The 22,787-nt window shown below is 35.5% G+C and overlaps 1 protein-coding gene across 1 annotated transcript in view; it reads left to right on the forward strand.

Annotated features, from left to right (window-relative positions):
- Positions 1-22,787, forward strand: part of LOC141287522 (actin filament-associated protein 1-like 2) — an 82,316-nt gene that overhangs the window by 50,200 nt on the left and 9,329 nt on the right. The window contains exons 6-12 of the mRNA XM_073819686.1: positions 2,881-3,057; positions 6,006-6,098; positions 6,415-6,508; positions 13,682-13,896; positions 15,602-15,705; positions 15,871-15,994; positions 18,965-19,055. Of these exons, the coding sequence (XP_073675787.1) occupies positions 2,881-3,057; positions 6,006-6,098; positions 6,415-6,508; positions 13,682-13,896; positions 15,602-15,705; positions 15,871-15,994; positions 18,965-19,055 (898 nt within the window). The remainder of the gene's footprint in view (positions 1-2,880; positions 3,058-6,005; positions 6,099-6,414; positions 6,509-13,681; positions 13,897-15,601; positions 15,706-15,870; positions 15,995-18,964; positions 19,056-22,787) is intronic.

A 22,787-nucleotide genomic window follows, 5' to 3' on the forward strand; every position in this document is an offset into this window, starting at 1 on the left:
TACCGCATACATTTTTTGCATGAAAATGTCTTCATCTGTCTGTGATATTACCAGGGTTTGACATTAACTTTTTACTTGCTCACCAGCCACTGTGGCTAGTGGTTTTCCAAAATGACTAGCTACTAAGCATTTTCACTGGGCACAATTTTGTTGTTGGGAAATTATGTGACTTAAAGTTACTGCGTACTAAAATGTATTTCAGTCAATTTCCAGGTCTTTTTTTTTTGCCTATTTAAAGGGCATTTTCCCTAACCGTATGAAATGTGTGCGTCATCTTTCATTTCAAATTCTTATATTTTATTAATAATTTCACTTAATTTAACAAGACACTATAGGACTGTTACCAATCAAATGAAATCAGTATTAACAAAACCAATCTTTTCACTGCAGAAGAAATAGAAGCAGCTGAAGTGGCATTTAGATGCATTTACACATGTTTCATGAAGCTAAAATGTAGCATGAAAGCATTTACAATGCAAAATTGCAACAGTATAAATAATGGTATGAGCTTGGTGTTTAAAAACAGTTTTTATATATATATATATATATATATATATATATATATATATATATATATATATATATACAGGATGTCACGAAAGTGAGTACACCCCTTACATTTCGACAATCATTTTAGTATATCTTCTCAAGGGACAATACTATAGAAATGAAACTTGGATATATGTTAGAGTAGTCAATGTGCAGCTTGTATAGCAGTATTGATTTATTGTCCCCTGAAAATTACTCAACATACAGCCATTATTGTCAAAAAAGCTGGCAACAAAAGTGAGTATTTGTTCCAAGTGTCAATATATTGTGTTTCTGGAGAAAAGGCATCATGTTCTGCTTCAGAATGTACAGTACATAATGGAATCCATGTTCGAGTCAAAGAAGTTTATCTTATAGTCTCATCAGACCACAGGACATGGTTCCAGTAATTCATGCTCTTGGACAGGTTGTCTTCAGCAAACTGTTTGTGGGCTTTCTTGTGAGCCAGCTTCAGATAAGACTTCCTTCTGGGACGATGCCTATGCAAACCGACTTGTTGCAGTGTGCGGCGTATGATCTGAGCACTGACAAGCTGACCTTCTACTTCTGCAACATCTAAAGCAATGCTGGCAGCACTCATGCATCTGTTTTTTGAAGCCAGGTTCTGCACCTGACGCACAGAACGAGTCCTCAACTTCGTTGATCGACCCTTGCAAGGCCTGTTCCAAATAAAACCCATCTAGGAAAACCTCTGTATGATTCTGACCACTGTAGTTTAACTCGGTTTCAGGGTGTTAAACCTCTAATAGCCTTGGCCATCTTTGTGGAGAGCAACAATTCTAATTCTCAAATCCTCAGAGAGTTCTTTGTCATGAGGTGCCATGTTGAACGTCCAGTGGTCAGTATGAGAGAATTGTACATAAAGCATCAAATTTTAACTGCTCTAATACAAGATACACAACTTTGTATGGTCCTGTCAGGCAGACAAAAACAAACACATGATGAATAGGACATGTGGCTTTGCATGGTTAAACAACAAAACAAAACATTATAACTTTTGTTGCCAGCTATTTTGACAATAATGGCTGTGTGTTGAGTTATTTTCAGAGGACAGTAAATCTATACTGCTATACAAGCTGCACATTGACTACTCTAAAAATATTCTAAGAATACTCTAAAAATATATCCAAGTTTGTCCCTTGAGAAGATATACTAAAATGTTGGAGAAAAATGCAAAGATAAGCTACTTTTACAAAAGAAACACTGACAATATTGTACTAAAATGTATATCTACTACTCATTTGAACTTTTTTATAAAATCAATGTCAAATTTACAATTATGGTTTTCAGGAAAAACTGCACTCTCTTGGTCGTGTTTAACTAGGCGATATGTTATAAACATAAAAATACATTTTTACCGCAGTATGTTTCTTCTGTGTGCAGTTGTGTTTATTTGTGTTGATTTTTCCACAAGATTGTTTCACACACAGGCAGGCTGCACGAGCCTCAATTGGCGTGACCTTGTTACTGTCAATACATTATCCATTATCAATTGCTGGTTACACCAAGTGTAATAAAATCAGAATCGTTAGGTGCTTCCCTAATTAAAGGTTTTATAATGCCCAGTCAGGCAAGTGCAGTTCTCCTTCACTTGCCCCTTCAAAACATCCACTTGTCCCAGAAAAGCATTAATTTCAAGCTCTGTTATGAAATTCAGTCTGCCAAAGTGGCTAGTGTGAGTGACCGTGTTACCCGTCACTGCTGAAATCCACCGGCATTTGGTGGGTTGGCGAGTGTTAATGTCAAGCCCTGGATATTACATAAAGCCATGACTTGGTTGTGCTCATGAAGAGACTCTTTTTAATAAGTGTCAGTGAATAGCAGAGAAGGAAATCCAGAACAAGCTCTCTTTCTCTATACTCCTGTATTTGGTGTTCTTTGATAAACCCCATAGCGAATACAAAAATATGCCCCAAGAAGCCCTGGTTCTCAGGGAATTTTTGCTATGCTCCATTTACCTCAATAGTCGGGTGACCAAGTTGGGAATGACGTCACACCTGAGTTAGACAAGTCAGAAAACCAAACACATCCAAAAGCACATAAAAAGCTTTACATTGCATAGATAATACCAAAGTATTATCATGTCCACAGGCACACAGTCTGTGCACCCCTGAGTTTATTGACACTCATAAATATATTACTACTGTTTGACTTCTGTATTGGATTCTGAAGTTGTGCAAAAAAATGTAATTCAGTATATTACAGTAATACTACTGTAGTTATATGTACAATTTGCATGTGTTTTCTCCTTATATTTATGTATTTACATAGAACTACATGTGGTAAATAACTATACAGTATATAATACATACTTTATTTTTTCCCTGGCAGTGTTTTAAATGTGCTAAAGACCTGCACCCTCTGCTGGAGCTCAACCTCACGGGCTGCTATGTGGTCTACAAATCCAAGCACAGTAAAAAGATGCAACACGCGCTGAAGGTGGTGGCCGGAGCTGAAACGATTATCTTGGGCTTCCAGAGCAGCGCACAGGCTGAAGAATGGAGGAAGGTCTGACAATTTTATTCTAAACACAGACTAACATTTAACTTAAAGGGACAGTTCACCTAAAATGCAAATTGTCATTTACTCAACTCAAGTTGTTCCAAACCTATATGAAGTTCTTTTTAGCTGTTGAACACAAAATAAGATATTTTAAAGAATGTGGGTAACGCTCACTGATGCTTCAGAAGGAAACGTAATGCATTAAGAGCCAGGGGGTGAAAACTTTTTGAATTTGAAGATCAGGGTCAATCTAACTTATTTTGTCTTCTGGGAAAAATGTAAGAATCTTCTCTGGCTTTTTAGGCAAAATAAGAAAAATGTACACATCTCCAACTTTTGAATGAGGTCATTTTTATACATTCACCTATTATTTTCTCTTGTGGGCTATATGTTAACATCTTTTATGTGAAATCGCTTATTCAGGTCAGTGCTAAATAGAGATCGACCGATATGGGTTTTTCTATTACCGATGCCGATGTTTAGAGGTCAGGGTCAGCCGATGGCCGAAATGTGCTGCCGATTATTTTGGCCGATTTATATGGCCGATATCTTGACGTTCTTCCATTTATTTGCATGCTAAAATTTCATAATAATAATAAGTGGATCATTTCTAAACTTAACATCATGAACAATGAACACAATGAACCATCTTTCGGATCTTGATTTTGTGCACTGCACAGTATTATTATAAAAGATTTAACCAAAGTTAACCAAACAAATATAACTAAGTATTAAATATATAAAACAGATAATATAAAAACTGTTAATCATTTACATAAAAGTTTAAAATCTGAGATTAATGTTAAACTTTAATATTTTAAATATACATTTTTGAATACAGAAATTTTAAATGATTTATATAACTGAGAGGACCTGCCAGCAGATGGCGGCAAGACACTGATTTAATTACTGAATCATCATTCATTTGATTCGTTTGAACAGCTGATTCATTCTTGAATAAAGCAAATGACTGTCTTTATGAATGGGAAATTGAATCATTTCACTAGATTCGTTTAAAAACGCACGTTCATTCTAAAACGAAACACCGCTGCGTATAAATGGAGATGCACAGCGGCTCAGTTGTGACTTGTTTCAGAAAACTTTTGAAGACGAAAGAGAGCAAAATCTTACTTTTGACAACGAAATAAAGCAAAATCAGGCAATAGTGTAATCTGCATGCCACCCACCTGCACCTATATATTTTTTTCTGATTTAGCTAAGCGCACACGATCTTCCTATTACAGTTATTCTAATTCTTAGTTTTGCATGCTGATATGATGAATGGATGGTTCATTTTAACAGCTGATCCGCACATCGCTGCACACTTATATAGGCTCACTCGTGCTTTTAAGCCAAATCCATGCTGAAAAAAATAACGTTTACTGACATCTGGATGTGACTATAGTTATAAACTCGCAGTATCTGAGGTGACGGAGAGGACGATGAGGGCGCATCAGGTGCAATCATCAAAATATATTTAAAAGGAAGCTGGCGCCACGGTCCTGACCACATAACTCAGGTTCAGATTAGGGATGGGCATATCGATCCTAAAGTATCGCTATATCGATACTGATGCAAATTTCGAAAGTATCGATACTCAAATTAAAAATATTGATCCTAAGGTGTGATTTATTTACCAGTGATTTTGTTTATTTAACAAAAAGCAAGGCGTACAATGTGCATTGAATTGGACGTATAACCTATGTTAGGGAATAACTGTGCACGATATAACAATTTTCCTACTCATCTGAATGTTGTAATTTATGTGTGCAACAGCCTGTCACTGGCAGCCCCCTATGAAACTATAGGTTTTGTAGTTACCACTACAGTAAACATACAGTAAACATATTTTACCACGTGTAAAAAATTAAGTTAATTAGTTGAAATTAAGACATATTAAATGTTAAAATGCATTTCAAATATAAAGTTAAGGGTATAATTACATATTTTACTCTTATTAATTTAATAAATGTAATAATTTAAAAGTTAAGTTTAAAAGTGTTGTATCGGTATCGATATCGATGATATTGGCCTTAAAGGTATCGGTATCGTATCGAAAACAAAATAAGTGGTATCGCCCATCCCTAGTTCAGATTTTAGAAAATGTAGTTAATGTTTACATCATTATTAGTTTATCTCATCCACCCACGACCCACCCACAAGTAATTAGTTTTTTTTATTACCCGACCCGCGGATATAACCACCCTCCGTCGCTGAGCCAGGCGGAGTAATCGCAAAGCTGCATTGTTTGTGAGAGCCGCCGCGTTCTTCACCCCACGCACACAGTGAAATTCTCTGACTCCAATACAGGAAAAATAAAACAGAACTTATAACACTGGGGCTAATATTTTAGCAAGCAAGCTGCTGATCGTTTTCGACTACAGTCCTTAAACGTAACTGCAAGTAAGCAAACCTTTAACCAGCAGTAGCATTATGCCAGTTCCCGACGGTTCTATGCTTTCTTTCACTAAGTGAAAGCAATACTTCATAGTTTACTAGTAATATAGTAAATATATGGCCATGTGACTTTGAAATATCAGAATTTAAGCCTTACATTTATCTCTCAGAACTGTTATTGAATCTTACAAAAGTTTTGGCTTGGGGTCCTTCACAGCAGCGTGTTTTACCGCACCAATAACATGGGGCTGCCCGCAGACGTGCCTGACTTTAAATCGGCGCTACTAAACACGGATATCGGCCGATGCCGATATATTAAAAAATGGCAAATATCGGCCCGATACATCGGCCGAACGATATATCGGTCGACCTCTAGTGCTAAATAAACAATAACATGAATTTTGTATGATCCCTCTTATTTTGGTAAAATAATTAACATGATGCAGATTCTGGAAGGGGGATGTAAACTTTTGACCTTAACTTATTGTTTACAACAAGATCTAAACATGCATTTAGAAGATTGTAAGTTGAGTGAGTTTTGTATGCCTTCTTTATAGATAATCGAAGAAGTGAGTGGCTCCTCCTATTACGAGCCTGAATCCCAAAGCTCCTCGTCCATCTTAAGGAGCGAGAGGCTGGACTCTTGCAGGGTAAATCACACTACTGACACCATGCCAGTTTCTGCTATCTATGTTAACATCGTTATCAATGTGATGGACACAGCAAGAGAGCAACAGCATAACTTGATTCCTTTGAATGAAATATTACTGAATTAGCTTAGTGGTTAATCATCTGCAGACCTTTCCCTCACATCCATTCCACAGAGTCTCTTTTATGAATCGTTTGCTGGCCTGAGCCATGTACTAAACTGATTTGCAAGTTCTTATGTTCCATCTATGTTGGAGAACATTCTGTGCTTGCTAATGTCATTTAGTGAGTTCTTACAATTTCTCTTTCTCGCTGTAGTCAAGTACTGTCCTTCATACGGACTCGGATGAAGACAAAATCTCAAGTCTTCCGTCTGCAGTCAGCAGTGTGGAAATCAAAGACAAAGATCTAGGTGAGCAGACACACACTTGCATTTGCAATGAAGGAGTTTTGTAGCTGTGGCCTAGCGGTTTGACATTGAGTTGCGGTGCTCGTACTGGAAATGTGGGTTTGAGTCTTGCTTGTGTAATTTCCAGATTCAATTCCATCTTATTTTCAATATTATTTCCTGTTGTCTTTCCACTATCCTCTTAGTAGGCGCGTTTTCATTACAGATTTGCGCAAAACTTTGGCGATATTTTATAAATGTCGATTAAAAAGTATTGCGAAATGACGATGTTATGCGACTAAAATGTATTTTTTTTCTCTCGCAACAGATTTTCCTCTGGCAACAGATTTTTATGGGATTTTGGCTACATTTAATCGAATGTGAACTGTAATTCCAAAAAAAAAACGTTTCTACTGCTGTTTTGCGAAATATTCCTTTTTCGAATTGCCTGAAAAACCACCTCATGCGAGCATAAAAACGTTTTTGCGATATATGGGAGTTTTTGCGCAATTGACGTTTCAATTCGCAATTTCATTTTGCGCAATTTAAGGGGTAATGGAAACGCAGCTAATGAAAGCTCAAAGATGAAAATTGAAGAAAATGCATGCATTTATCCATTAGGAACCATTAAGAAAATCTAACTTTTTCCATGTTTAAGTGCGATAATTGGGTCCCTGGTGCAAAACCAGTCATAAGGGTAAATTTCTTTATAAATTGGGATTTCTACATCATCTGAAAGCTGAATAATTAATATATGGTTTGTTTGAATAGGACAATATTTGGCCGAGATACAACTATTTGAAAATCTGGAATCTGAGAGTACCAATAAATCTAAATATTGAGAAAATCGCCTTTAAAGTTGTCCAAATGAAGTTCTTAGCAATGCATATTACTAATCGAAAATTAAGTTTTAATATACTTATGGTAAGAAATTTACAAAATATCTTCATGGAACATGATCTTTACTTAAAATCCTAATGATTTTTGGCATAAAAGAAAAATCGATAATTTTGACCCATACAATGTATTTTTGGCTATTGCTACAAATATACCCCTGCTACTTTAGACTGGTTTTGTGGTCTAGGGTCACATATATTTGTGTTATATGCTATCATTAAATTACATCAAAAATTAGAAAAAAAGGTTAATATCAAAAATGATTTATAGTGGACATTAAAAAAAATACATCAAACGATTACTAGTTTGGAAGTCAGTTTACTCTTCAGCCATATTTGCTAGTTCAGGCATCCAAAACCAACTCCTATCTGAAGTTGAATAATAAAATACTGGAAATTTGACATTACCCGTTCCATAAAAGTTGTGTTTTTATGCTCAAATAGCATTAAAACATTTCAGGTTGGAACAGCCACTCTTTCATTAGCCAGGGTTGCCAGGGCTAAAAATCAACACCCGCCCATTTTCTAATCAAAACTGGCCCAATCATGTTTTTTCTGCTGTTTTCTGGGGGTCCGCTCTATCAAATGTTACCAAAGACCCAAAGACTTTAAAATCAGCCCGCAGCAACAGTGTATAAATAGTCCAAATATGTTGTAAAACCATGGACTTGGCAATCCTGTCTGTAGTTGAAAATACTTTCATTAACTACTCACCCTCATGTTGTTCAAAAATCGTAAGACCTTTGCTCATCTTCAGAACACAAATTAAGATATTTTTGATGAAGTCCAAAGCTTTTTGACCCTGCATAGACAGCAATGCTACTACCACGTTGAAGGCCCAGAAAGGTAGTAAGGACATTATTAAAACAGACCATGTGACATCAGTGGTTCAACTGTGATGTTAGGCAGCTACGAGAATATTTTTGTGCACAAATAAAACATAAATAATGACTTTATTAAACAATTTCTTCTCTTCTTCGTCAGTCTCCACCATGCAGAGACATTAAGGGTGAACGTGTCAGTTGCGTTGCTGTCTATTCAGGGTCAGAAAGCTGTCGGATTTCATCCAAAATATCTAAATTTGTGTTCAGAAGATGAACAAAGGTCTTATGGGTTTAGAATTTCAGAATTTTTGGGTGAAGTATCCCTTTAAATTCCTCATGAACTCAAAATTGCTATATTTACTTTGTTTGCGCACATTGCTAGTTTTGAGGTAAACAATTAATCCATGTTAATCGACTGAAAAAAGTTTGCCTTGGTAATCTTTAATCAAAATCGAAACATTTGCTTCCGCTCTAGAATGGCATTCCTACTCTGAGGACGTCAGTTTGATGGCTTGGGCAAAATATCCTCAAACCTCAACCGTTAGTTTGCTGCGAGCAAAGGATGGAGAGCATTTTGATAAACAATTATGAAGACAGTGTTTTTTAGTTTTAAATAAATTGCTATGATGAATCATTCACCATAAAACCAAAAACTAATTTCAAAAATGTAAATAGGAACATTTTGGATTTCATTGACTGTTTAATGTCTGCATTTCCCACAGTTCTTTGTTGTCTTTCCATAACCTAATGCTGTTTCTAATTAAAGACGTGTACTAACAGCATATGCTTTATACCCCACATGTGGAGAAGGTCTGCATACGTTGGGTCTGTATAAGCACAACTGTGGCATTGTTCACTCGCTAGTGTTTTGGTGTTATTCATTAGGGGCTAAATTCACTGCGTGCCGCACAGGACACAGGCTGGGTGTTTTCCACACTGTGCCATTGTCTGTGGTCGGATTCCTGTGAGATTTAATTGTCACCTTTGACACCGGGGTGACAACCACAGCAATGACCTCAGAAGTCTGGTTTGTAAATATACGGGTGGACTTTTTGATAGCGGCTCAGCGTTTACGGAAGAAGAGCGTGTATTTGTTTATTAAGCTGGAAGGCCATTTCTTTTATGAAAGAAATAAGCAAATGAGATTTTGGAGGACATCAAAAGTTTGGTGGAAACTTAGAAGTGGCTACATCTTACCACTCCCTGAGTAACAGTTTAATGTTTTGTTATTGAAAACGTGCGCTCGCTGATTAGAGACATGTGTAGATGTCTACTTTATGTGTCTCCACAAACAACTTGAAAGGGAAACCTTCAAACAAGTGTATTTGTTTATTTACGCATTTGCACGAGCGTACTTTGATTACCAACTCCAAATTTACCAAATTTAGTTTTTAGCTGTAATGGGGAATTTCTGCGGCACTATCATCACTGAACTGAATAACAAAAGTAGTTGTACAGGTTGAGTAGACTAGGTACTATACCTGTGTGTGTACTATTTTTAGTACTTCTTTGGACTAAATTGGCCCAATTTTTACTGTACTGTAAGCATAACCGAAGTAAATTCGAGGACACAATTAGTTTAGGTTTTCTTCTTGTGTATGGCAACTACACTGTGAACTTATTGTTTATTAGCTATATACTTTTTTAGTTTATTAAAGTGCACTTTGAAGTATACTCTGTTAGTTTAATGTTTTTTTTTTTCAATACAATTATATTGTAGTTTTCTGTTCTGTAATGGGATGTTAAAGGAACTTAGCATCATACTTCTAGTTTTACAATTTCCATATTATTTTGCACTTTAAGCATATTGCTAAGTTAACCAGTCTAAGTAGCACGGGTATATTTAGAGCAATAGCCAAGCATACATTGTATGGGTCAAAATGATTGATTTTTGTTTAATGCCAAAATCATTAGGATATTAAGTAAAGATCATGTTTCATGAAGATATTTTGTAAATAATTTCCTACCGCAAGTATATAAAAACTTAATTTTTGATTAGTAATATGCATTGCTAAGAACTTCATTTGGACAACTTTAAAGCCAATATTTTTTTTTGCACCGTCAGATTCCAGATTTTCAAATAGTTGTATCTAACAAACTATATCATCAATGGAAAGCTTATTTATGGTGTATAAATCTCCCTTTTGACTGATTTTGTGGTCCAGGGTCACATTTAGGTATTCATTTTTAGACATTAAATGTAATATACCTTTATCTGTACTTTAAGTAGACTTACACAGTTGACACTACCATGATTTATTATGCTTATGATTTATATAGTACTCGATCCATTTGCTATTTGACTTGAAGTTTTGTGATGAGATGTAAAATTTATTGATTCTAGTAATGGATTTTTTAAAAGAAGCCAGTATGAATATACAATACCCTCACACCTTGGAAGAATTATCAGTAAAAATACTGAAATGTTTATCAGTTTCTGTGGGTTAAGTGCAATGTGTACAAAAACAATCCGATTCAGTACCACCCATATAATATTTGTGACCCTGGATCACAAAACCAGTCATAAGGGTAAATTATTTTACATTTGAGATTTATACATGATCTGAAAGCTGAATAAATAAGCTTTCCATTGATGTATGGTTTGCTTGGATAGGACAATATTTGGCCGAGATACAACTATTTGAAAACCTGGAAACTGAGGGTGCAAAAAAAAAAAAAAAAAAAAAAATCTAAATACTGAGAAAATCACCTTTAAAGTTGTCCAAATGAAGTTCTTAGCAATGCATAATACTAATCAAAAATGAAGTTTTGATATAATTACGGTAGGAAATTTACTAAAAATCTTTGTGGAACATGATCTTTACTTTACTTTATTGTTATTAAGCATTTTACATTTATTCCAAAATAATAACTCAAGGCAGTAACAATTTAAACATTAAAGCTGCAGTTAAAGGGCCTTCGCACCCGGGCTCACCGCCGACCGGTTAACTTTAGGAAAACAGCGAACGGTGGGCAGTATGCTTTTAATACAGTAAATATAGGAGAAATATGTCAAAGTCATTTATATGTGCTAAACTTCCTGCTGCCAGCTGGTGGCGCTATGCCTATAACTGATTATTGGCATGTAGATGTGTTCAGGCCAGCACTTTTATTAAACATATGAAGTTTGGTGCAAATTGAAGATGGTATGTTTAAGTTAGTGCAAAGCATGATGTATCTCATTGCCAAGAGGTGGCACTATGATAATAACTGAATATTGCCCTTTAGATGTCTTAAGGCATGGACTCTTACCAAACGTGTGAAATTTGGTGCAGATTGGACATTGCATGTTTAAGTTAGTGTCAAACAAGTCATTTCCTGTTGCCAGCAGGTAGCGCTGTGATTATAACAGAATATTGGCCTTCAGATGTATTCAGGCCAGGACTCTTATCGAACATGTGAAGTTTGAGGCAGATTGGACATTTTATGGCTGAGTTAAAACCAAGCGGCAACCTCCCGCTCTCTCTATTGAAACCAACACGGAAGTGGCTTAAACTGCAATTCATCGACTGGCCGCTAGAGACTGGCTGCAAAAGGGAGTCAGTCCCATTGACTCCCCATGTTAAAATGCCCAACTTTACAGCAGAAAAAAACATGTTTACAGCCTGATTCAAAAAGTGGTTTTGGTCTATATAGCTAATCTCGCCCTTCATGTCAACTGTGAGGGGGGTGAATTTTTTTTATAACTCATCCGTTTAAGTTATATTAAGCCGTAAAGTTCTGCATAATTAAGGGCGTGGCCACTTGAGTGACAGGGGGATTGCCGCTGCTGTCACCACTGGCGCGCTAAGTAGGCGTGGTTTCAGCACCCAGCTCCACCCATGTCCCGCCTTATTGTCCATTTTCGATTATCCGGGAGTGATGCGCGATGACGCGATTCCAAGATGGCGACGGTGAATCCCGCCCACTACAGGCTTCAAAATCGCTCTTCAGAGACCTATGGATGACGTCACGGACACTACGTCCATATTTTTTAAAGTCTATGGTTAAAACAACTTTTATTTCCATGGCGAAACATCGAAATTTGTCACTCCGCCACGGACACGCCCTTTACCGAAAACTCAAGATCTTCGCAATTTAACATTGCTATGGCCTTTAGATTAGACTTACCAGTTTTGATGTTGATCTGTATAAATATCTAGGAGGAGTTTGTTACAGCGTAAAGCATGTCACTTCCTGTTGCCAGCAGGTGGCGCTATGACTGTAACGGAATACGGACATGTAGATGTCTTCAGGTCAGGAGTTTTAACACACATTTTGGCAGATTGGACATTGTATGCCTGAGTTATAGCAACTTTTGTCAGACCACTAAGGACACGCCTTCCAACGAAAACTCTAGATCTTCGCAATTTAACGTCACAAAGGGCTTTAGAGGATTAGACTGACCAAAATTGGCGTTGATCCGAATAAATCTCTAGGAGGAGTTTGTTCAAGTACGAGGCCTGAAAATTGCAAAAATAGCACAAATTTTGCTGAGAAAATTAAAAATAACCGACTTCCTATTGGGTTTCAGATTTTGCTCCAAGAAACTTTATTGTAGGTATCGATTTACTTTACATTTCACCAAGCTGATTACTCACTTAAAAACTCCCACAGATCATGTTTTTATGCAATTTTAAGTCTTATTTTGTCATAACAATGTGGTTATATCTAAGTGTGTGAGTTGTTTACTTACTTTTTGTTAATTAGTATTCCCATTCAGAATGATTCGTGAACCCAGAAAACACTCAAACACGAGGCGGGATTTATCACATGAACCAATTACAGATGAACATAACCCGTCATATTCAATCATATCGCAATGTAGGCAGGTCTGTTAAAACTCAAAGGACTCAGGGGAGGCGAGAGAGATGTGGACTCCTGCTGTAACTTTACCTGCTAGTGTCACTGCTGTGACAAGAGATTTCTACACGTTTTAATGTTACATTTTGTAATGTTTTATTTTTGCACTACACATTTTTTTCTCAGCCCATATTTTGAGGAGGCACCACCTCCCTTGCCTCCTTGGAGGAAACACCCCTGCCTGAGTACTACATAAAAGTAGCCAATATGTGTGAAAAAGTGAGCATGCTTAAAATATTTAATTATATTTACTATATCTAAGATTAAGAAAAGGCATAAGCCACATTTACTTTTTTCTCTATACTTGTTAGTGTAAACCAAGTATACATACGTGTAATGTTAAGTATAGATCTGTTTTATTTAAAAGTAGACTGAAGTTATACTTGTATTTTAAGTTTGAAAGAAGTAGCACACTAGTAACTTCTTAGTGTGCTTCTTAGTTACTTATAGTTGCCTCTGCTTTTCGCTGAAATAGTAGAAAGTATTTACAAAAAATAAAAAATAAAAAACACTGCAAATTTAGGCACACCAGCCAACCAAAGTTGCAATATGAAATGTAATAAACTACGCACAAATATACCAGGCACACAGATTACTGTCAGGCATGTGAACGCTTCTGTGTCTTTCTCCCTCAGCATGCTTCTTGAATGTGCTGATGAACTGTCAGTGGCAGAGTCTGTGGTGTCGGGTGGAGGACGGGGTACTGAAGATGTATCGGGACGAGGCGTCAGAAGAGACCCCGCAATACACGGTTCAGCTCAGAGGGAGCGAGGTACGACCCGGTCCGGATACAGCCCACTCGTACCGCATTACCATCACACAGCACGGGGACCAGGTGGCTGTGCTAGAGGTACTTTTTTTGTTTCTTTGCTTTAACCTGTTCTGCATGTACCTCATTATATGGACCATTCTAGAGAATTAGTGCAAACTAATGTCCAACAACCAAAAAACACATTTAAAAAGCATTTAAGTATTCAAATCTTAGATGTTAACTAAGATCATACTATTCATATCTATTGAAACCCACAATAATATTTCACAATAATAAGGATCCCCCCTCTGGTCTATGCATCCCTGCCTCTGCTGAATTATTTTTATCCTAGTGGGGATAAAAACATCCCGCGAACCCGCTCCTAGTCCCGTTCTGAATTAAATGATTCACCATACCCGCTTTGAATCAAATGATCCACCATACACGCTTTAAAGTCTTGTTTTGAATCAAATAATTAGCGATACACATTTTAAAGTCCCTTTCTGAATCAAACAATTCACCATATGCGCTTTGAATCAAATGATTCGCGATAGGCGCTTTAAAGTCCCGTTCTGAATCAAATGATTCGCCATACATGCTTTGAATTCGCATTTTGAATCAAATGATTCGCGATACATGCCTTAAAAATCCTGTTCTGAATCAAATGATTGGGCATACACACTTTGAATTCGCGTTTTGAATCAAACGTTTTGCGATACACGCTTTAAAATCCTGTTCTGAATCAAATGATTCACCAAACGCGCTTTGAATTCCTGTTTTAAATCACAGGATTCACGATACACGCTTTGAATTCGAGTTTTGAATCAAATGATTCGCGATACACACTTTAAAGTCCTGTTCTGAATCAAATGATTCGCCATACGCGCTTCGAATTCCCGTTTTGAATCAAATGAGTCATGATACGTGCTTTGAATTCCCATTTTGAATCAAATGATTCGCGATACACGCTTTAAAGTCTCGTTTTGAATCAAATAATTCGCATTACACATTTTAAAGACCCGTTCTGAATCAAATTATTCACTGTATGTGCTTTGAATCAGATGATTCGAAATACGTGCTTTAAAGTCCTGTTTGAATCAAATAATTTGTGATACACGCTTTAAAGTCCCATTCTGAATTAAATGATTCACCAAACGTGCTTTGAATTTCCGTTTTAAATCACAGAATTCGCGATACACGCTTTGAATTCGCATTTTGAATCAAATGATTCGCAATACACACTTTAAAGTCCTGTTTGAATCAAATAATTTGTGATACACGCTTTAAAGTCCCGTTCTGAATTAAATGATTCACCAAACATGCTTTGAATTTCCGTTTTGAATCAAATGATTCGCGATTCGATTGGATCGCTTTGAAACAGTGAATCATTTGCGATGCAGTGGTTTACTGATTCAGAGTTTCAAAAAGCTTAGTTAATACTGTGTCCTTTGCTAGCTTTCTTTATATAATTTAATCGTTGTTGGAAATGATATCATTACAAGTAATAGGCCTAACTTGTTTTTATTTAATTGTGATCAAGTTAGACAAAGTTTTTGTCATATTAAAAACATTTCATGACACTGATTATAAAAAGATGGGTATATAATGTGGGTTGTTAACAGATTATACTAACATTAGGTTACTTCTGGAATAGTACTGCAACAGTGCTCATACTGTAAATATCCCTGCCCATATTTTAAAAAGTAAGGTAAATGTGGTCTATTTTGATTTCTTGTCGAGTTCTTGATCTGTTGTTGCTGTGTTTTGAATGACTGCAGTTGTTATTCTCTGTGTGAATGTGCAGGCGAGTTGTGCAGACGATAAAGAGCAGTGGGTTCAGCTCCTGCAGGATGGGAGTTCTACTGCAGCTGGTTCTCCATATCAACACACCAGCCACGAGTCGCTAAGGTAAACACACACTCACAAACTCACATTCACATGCTGTCTGTCAGTCTGTCAGCTGCCAGCATTCCATGTGAACTGAGCATGAATCACTGAACGACACACGCTCACAAAAACACTCACATTCTTTCCGCATCCTCTTTCCATTCTTCTGTTTCCTCTGTTCCTCAGTGGTCTGAAAAGCCGCAGGTTTCCCACCTCAAACATGTACATGGACGACCCGTTTCAACAGCTGTGTGGTCCATCAGTCCACTCGCAGCCCATCTATTCAAACTCATCCATACTGGAGCACATGGTACGGTCCAGCAAAACACTAGTTATTATTTACTTACTTAGGCCATATTGCAATGTGTTGAGGCATTTTTTAATATTTGGTTGCTCACGAGTGAGTTTTTTTTTTTAAGAAATACTTTTATTCAGCAAGAATGCATTGTTTTGAAAATTTTGATCAGAAGTGACAGTACAGATATTTAAATTTAAAAAAAAAATGTTTTTTTTTTTTACTTTCTATTCATCAATCCTGAATCTTTTCATTAAAGGAATAGTTCACCCAAAATGAAAATTATCCTATGATTTACTCACCCTCAAGCCATCCTAGGTGTATATGACTTTCTTCTTTTAGACGATTACATTCTGAATTATATTAAAAAATGTCCTGGCTCTTCCAAGCTTTATAATTGCAGTGAATGGGTGTTGAGATTTTGAAGTCCAATAAAGTGCATCTATCCATCATAAAAAGTGCTCCACAAGACTCTGGTGTGTTAATAAAGGCCTTCTAAAGCGAATTGATGTGTTTGTGTGAGAAAAGTATCCTACACCCACTACACCAGTCACGAATTAGCAGTACAAAATGTGGATTTGTAATTAAAAATGTTGGAGGATTTTGATTTTTGAGTTAAGAGGAGACTTTTTTTTCTTTGCTGTAAACAAAACTTGGTTCTCGCGAGACTAGCATAATCTCACCAGATCTTATTCTATGCCTACGTCCTACGTCATCTGCTGGAACGCCACTCTCTTGCTAAAGCTAAAGCTAAAGATTAAGGTTTATAAAGTTTTAAATATGGATGTTTTTTGTACACAAAAAAAAGGCCTTTATTAACGCTCCGGAGCTTTGTGGAGCACTTTTTTAATGATGGATGGATGCACTTTATTGGGGTTCGAAATCTCAACAGCCATTCACTGCCATCATAAAACTGGGAAGAGCCAGGACATTTTTTAATATAACGCATATTGTATTCGTCTAAAAGAAGAAAGTCATATACAGACTTAGTTAAGACTGAGTAAATCATAAGGTTTTTTTGGGGGGGGGGGGGTGAACTATCCCTTTAATATCACTGTTTACACAAAAATAATAAGCAGCACAACTGTTTTCACCATTGATAATAATCAGAAATGTTTCTTGAGCATCACTGAAGACTGGAATAATGATGCCGGAAATTCAGCTTTAAACACAGGAATAAATTACATTTTAAAATCTATTCAAATCGAAAGCAGCTATTTAAAATGTAATAATATTTCACAATATTACTAGTTTAGTGCACATTTTTCAACATTTGTACATTAAGATTACATTTACTATATTGAATAAAATTTATATTGTTGAATGTAATCTTAGCAAATCTCAAAATTAATATAAGTCTTTCATATTGTACATTATAATGTTGCAATGCATAAATTCACTTGTAGCAATATTTTTCTCAATATTAGTTATTACTTTTTTCATTATTATTTATTTCATTTATTTATTTACGAAAATGAAAAAGGTTTCAGTGCAACTCTAGTGAAAAGTACATATACTAAAATACATTTAAAATACATTTATTTTACATTTACTTATTTCATACTAAGTAATAATTATACTACAAATACAAATATAATACATTATGTACCTAAAGGAATAGTTTACCCCCCAAAAATTTTTTATATATATGTTTATTTGCTTACCCCCAGGGCATCCAAGATGTAGGTGACTTTGTTTCTTCAGTAGAACACAATTGAAGATTTTAAACTCAAACCGTTGCAGTCTGTCACTCATATAATATCAGTCAATGGGATTCACAGCTTTAAAAGTAAAAAAAAAAAATACACAGACAAAACCAAATTAAACCCTGCGGCTCGTGACGATACATTGAGGTCTTAAGACACTAAACAATCGGTCTGTGCAAGAAACTGAACAGTACTTGTATCATTTTTTACCTCTGATCCACCGCAATGTCCAACTGTCCTGAGCACGTTCACAACAGCCAGCCAACAGACACATGCGCAAAAGTGATCTGTCGCACGTTTACATCACTCATTGTTACACAGTTACTCAAAATGGTAGTTATTTGTGCTTATCCTGATTGTTGCAACCTTTTAAAAAATAAAAGATTACATTTGCTTGCGCAAACTCACCAGGAAGTGTTGACTTTTCACCAACTCCCAACTTTTGAGCCTGATCAACTGAAGTTATGGTTGCTTGCTCTTAGTCACGAGCCGGATGTTGTGAACGCGCTCAGGACAGTTGGACATTGCGGTGGATCAGAGGTTTAATTTGGTTTTGTCTGTGTATGTTTTTTTGACTCTCAAAGCCGTGACTGCCATTATATGACAGACTGCAACGGTTTGAGTTAAAAATCTTAGTTTGTGTTCTACTGAAGAAACAAAGTCACCTACATCTTGGATGCCCTGGGGCTAAGCAGATAAACATCAAATTAAAATTTTTTGGGGGGAACTACCTCTTTAATAAAAATACCCTGCAATTGTACTTTTAGTATGCTAAACTGGTATATTTAAAGTCTGCTAAATAGGAACAATTAATTTTGCACTTAGAAAGTCTAACTAAAAATATACTTAATTATATTTGATCATGCTAAAGTGGAATATTGCAAGTATACTTTGGATATATTTTAAATATTTTGCATTTAAAGACCGATTATAATCAAAGATCATACAAACCTATTTTAGGCTTAATATTAAAAAAAAAATGTGCATTGTAGCACAGGTAGTACTCCAAATAATGTTTAACCTCGAGTAAGTCTCGAGTAATATGTCATATAGTTATGACATTTTGCTGAAAGATTACAAAGACAAACATTTTTTAAATACATGCACAGATGAATTGTTCACAGTAGGAATGTGCACTACGATAGTACTGTAAATAGACTCAATTTTGGATTTCCTGTTATCTTGTTTTGAATTCATGGACAGTCATTGCTTGTTTCATTGCTACTCTGACAAACTAACATTACTTATAACTTATCCATCTGTTCCATCCATTTTTCAGTTTGAGAAACCCTACAGTGGTGGAAACGGAGAATTGGTGTCATCCAAGGATTCTGCCAACTACAGCAATAATGAAATCTTCAGCAACCACAGTGAGTCAGTCATATTACCCCAGTCGCTAATCCCGAGTTGTACTTTTTTTTAAGAAAGGAAACGCATTAAGATCAAAATATACTGTACATTTATAGTTCTCTCTCATTTTATCCCATTTTCTGCCTGCTCCCACTCACTCTGTCACCAACTTGGTTGGTTGTAAAAGTCATTTTAAAACTGCTTTTGCTTTCATGGGAATTTTTTATCCACTCAAACCTCATTGCTTTAAGCACATCAGCATCATCAGTCTTTCCAGGTCATTATTCTCTCATAAAATTTTTGGGAGTACAGTAATGCATTTGTTCAATAAAATGAAAGATGCAAATGGTTGTTGGAAGTTGTAATCTACATTTACAGACCACCTTACGGGCTTTGGGCGACCACCTATATGGCCTATAGGACAGGCTGGTCCTGTGACCAAACGTAAGCTTATTTCCCTCTTGAGCTCAAAACATATGATTAAGACATGCATACGGCTTTCCCAGCCATCACTCCCTCATCCACAGCAAATACTTGACAATTCAGAGGCATCTGCTTTTAATTTGAACAGTGCTAAATAATTATATAGTGGCTAGTCCCGCAGCTCAAAGCGCAACTTTCCATGCTCTTGGTTTATGGATTTGCATAACATCCCAGAGCATCATTTTGTGCCGACGTGCCTTTTCGCATGTTTTATTTGCTTAATAAAGCCAGTGTGACCTGTACTATAATATTACACTTGCACAAATTGACATGATGTGCTGTTTCTATTGACTTTGATTCATTTGATTATGACTTTGGACCTCTTTGTGGTGCTGTTTTTCTCATCAGGTTTGTCAGATACAATTTAGCAGGAAATGCCATTTGTGCCAGGGATGTGTGGTGATGGTCGGTGGAGATATTTGATCATATTTATCATGGAAACATTTACCACAGAGTGTCAAGCAAAATGACATTTATGCTAGGGACGATTAAGAAGTGGCCTGGTACTGTCAGGAGAGCATTATAAAGATATGCATTTAAACTGCGGAAATGAGCTTGGGAGGGAAATCCAATGCAGTCGTCATACACTACTATTTAAATGTTTGGCGACAGTAAGAATGAAAGAAAGAATGAAAGAAGCTTCTTATGCTCATTAAGGCTACATTTATTTGTTCAAAAATACAGTAAAACAGTAATATCGTGAAGTACTTTTACAATCTGAAGTATCTGTTCTGTATGAAAGCCTGTTTCCGCCACTGAATAAAAAACTAAAAAAGGCAATTGCCAGTTTTTATCTCACAATTCTTTTTTTCTCGCAATTGTGTAATACAAACTCACAATTTTTTCTCAGAACTGTTTGATATAAACTCGCAATTGCGAGTTATAAAGTCAGAATTGCAAAATATAAACTCAAAATTCTGAGATGTGAAGTCACAATTGACTTTATTTCTCAGAATTGTGAGTTTATATCTTGCAATTCTGACTGTTTCACAGAATTGCAACTTAATATGTTGCAATATTGCCATTTTCTCATAAATTTGTTTGATTCATGCAATTCTGACTTTATTTCTCATAAAAGTGAGTTTATATCTCACTATACTGACTTTATTTCTCAGAATTGCGATTTTGTTTCTCAGAATTTCTTGCAATACTGACTTTATATCTCAGAATTGTAACTTTATATTTTGCAATTCTGACTATTTCTCACAATTGCAGCTTAATATGTCGCAATATTGACTTTCAGAAATGTGTTTGTATCACGCAATTATGACTTTATTTCTCAGAAATGTAAGTTTATATCTCAAAAAATTTTGACTATTTCTCAGAATTGCGACTTTATTTCTTAGAATTGCAAACTTATAACTTGCAGTTCTGACTTTATTTCTCAGAATTGCGACTTTCTCATAAATGTGAGTTTATATCTCGCAATTCTGACTTTATTTCTCAGAATTGCGACTTTATTTCTCGGAAATTCGAGTTTATATCTTGTAATACTGACTATTTCTCACAATTGCGACTATATCTTGCAATTCTGACTTTATTTCTCTGAATTGTGAGTTTATACCTTGCAATTCTGACTATTTCTCAGAATTGCGACTTTATTTCTTAGAATTGCAAACTTATATATTGCAGTTCTGACTTTATTTCTCAAAATTGCGACTTTCTCAGAAATGTGAGTTTATATCTCGCAATTCTGACTTTGTTTCTCAGAACTGAGTTCATATCTTGCAATTCTGACTATTTCTCAAAATTGTGACTTTATTTCCTAGAATTGCAAACTTATATCTTGCAGTTCTGACTTTATTTCTCAAAATTGCGACTTTCTCAGAAATGTGAGTTTATATCTCGCAAATCTGACTTTATTTCTCAGAATTTCTTGCAATACTGACTTTATTTCTCAGAAATTCGAGTTTATATCTTGTAATAATGACTATTTCTCACAATTGCGACTATATCTCGCAATTCTGACTGTATTTCTCAGAATTGTGAGTTTAAATTTTGCAATTCTGACTATTTTTCAAAATTGAGACTATATCTCAGAATTGCGACTTTATTTCATAGAATTGCAAACTTATATCTTGCAGTTCTGACTTTATTTCTTAGAATTGCGACTTTGTTTCTCAGAATTTCAAGTTTATATCTTGCAGTACTGACTATTTCTCAGAATTGTGACTTTATTTCTAAGAATTTCAAGTTTATATCTCGCAATACTGACTTAATTTCTTAGAATTGCGACTTTGTTTCTCAGAATTTCGAGTTTATATCTTGCAGTTCTGACTGTTTCTCACAACTGCGACTATATTTTGCAATTTTGACTTTATTTCTCAGAAATGTGAGTTTATTTCTTGCAGTTCTGACTATTTCTCAGAATTGTGACTTTATTTCTTAGAATTGCAAACGTATATCTTGCAGTTCTGACTTTACTTCTCAGAATTGTGACTTTTTTCTCAGAATTTCGAGTTTATATCTTGCAATACTGACTATTTCTCACAATTGCAACTATATCTCAGAATTGCGACTTTCTCAGAAATGAGTTTATTTCTTGCAATACTGACTTATTTCTCAGAATTGTGACTTTAGTTCTCAGAATTGTGAGTTTATATATCACAATTCAGACTTTATTTATCAGAATTGTGACTTTATTTCTCAGAATTGCAAGTTTATATGTCATAATTCTGACTATTTCTCAGAATTACGAGTTTATATCTCATCATTCTGACTTTATTTCTCATAATTGTGACTATTTCTTAGAATTGCGAATTTATATCTTGCAGTTCTGACTTTGTTTCTCAGGATTGCGACTTTATTTCTTAGAATTGCAAATTTATATTTTGCACTTCTGACTTTTCAACTCACAGTTGAGTTTATATCTCACGATTCCAAGTAAAAAAGTCATAATTGCGAGTTTGTATTATGCAAATCTGAGAAAAAAGTAAATTGCGAGAAAAAGTCAGAATTGTAAGATAAAAAAATCATAATTACTAATTATTAATTTTCATTCAGTGGTGGAAACAGGCTTCCATAGTTCTCTATTTTCATATATATTAAAATGGAATTAATTTTGTGATGCAAAGCTAAATTTTCAGCATCTTTATTTAAGTCTTTAGTGTCACATGATTTTAATATACCGATTTGCTGCTCAAGAAACATTTCTGATTATTAGCCATGTCTAATATAGTTTTGTGGAAACTGACACTTGAATAGAAAGTTTAAAAGATCATATTTTATTTGAAATAGAATCTTTTCTAACTTTATGAATGTCTTTACTG

The sequence above is a fragment of the Garra rufa genome, chromosome 15 (assembly GCF_049309525.1).
Source record: "Garra rufa chromosome 15, GarRuf1.0, whole genome shotgun sequence".
NCBI classification, from domain to species: domain Eukaryota; kingdom Metazoa; phylum Chordata; class Actinopteri; order Cypriniformes; family Cyprinidae; genus Garra; species Garra rufa.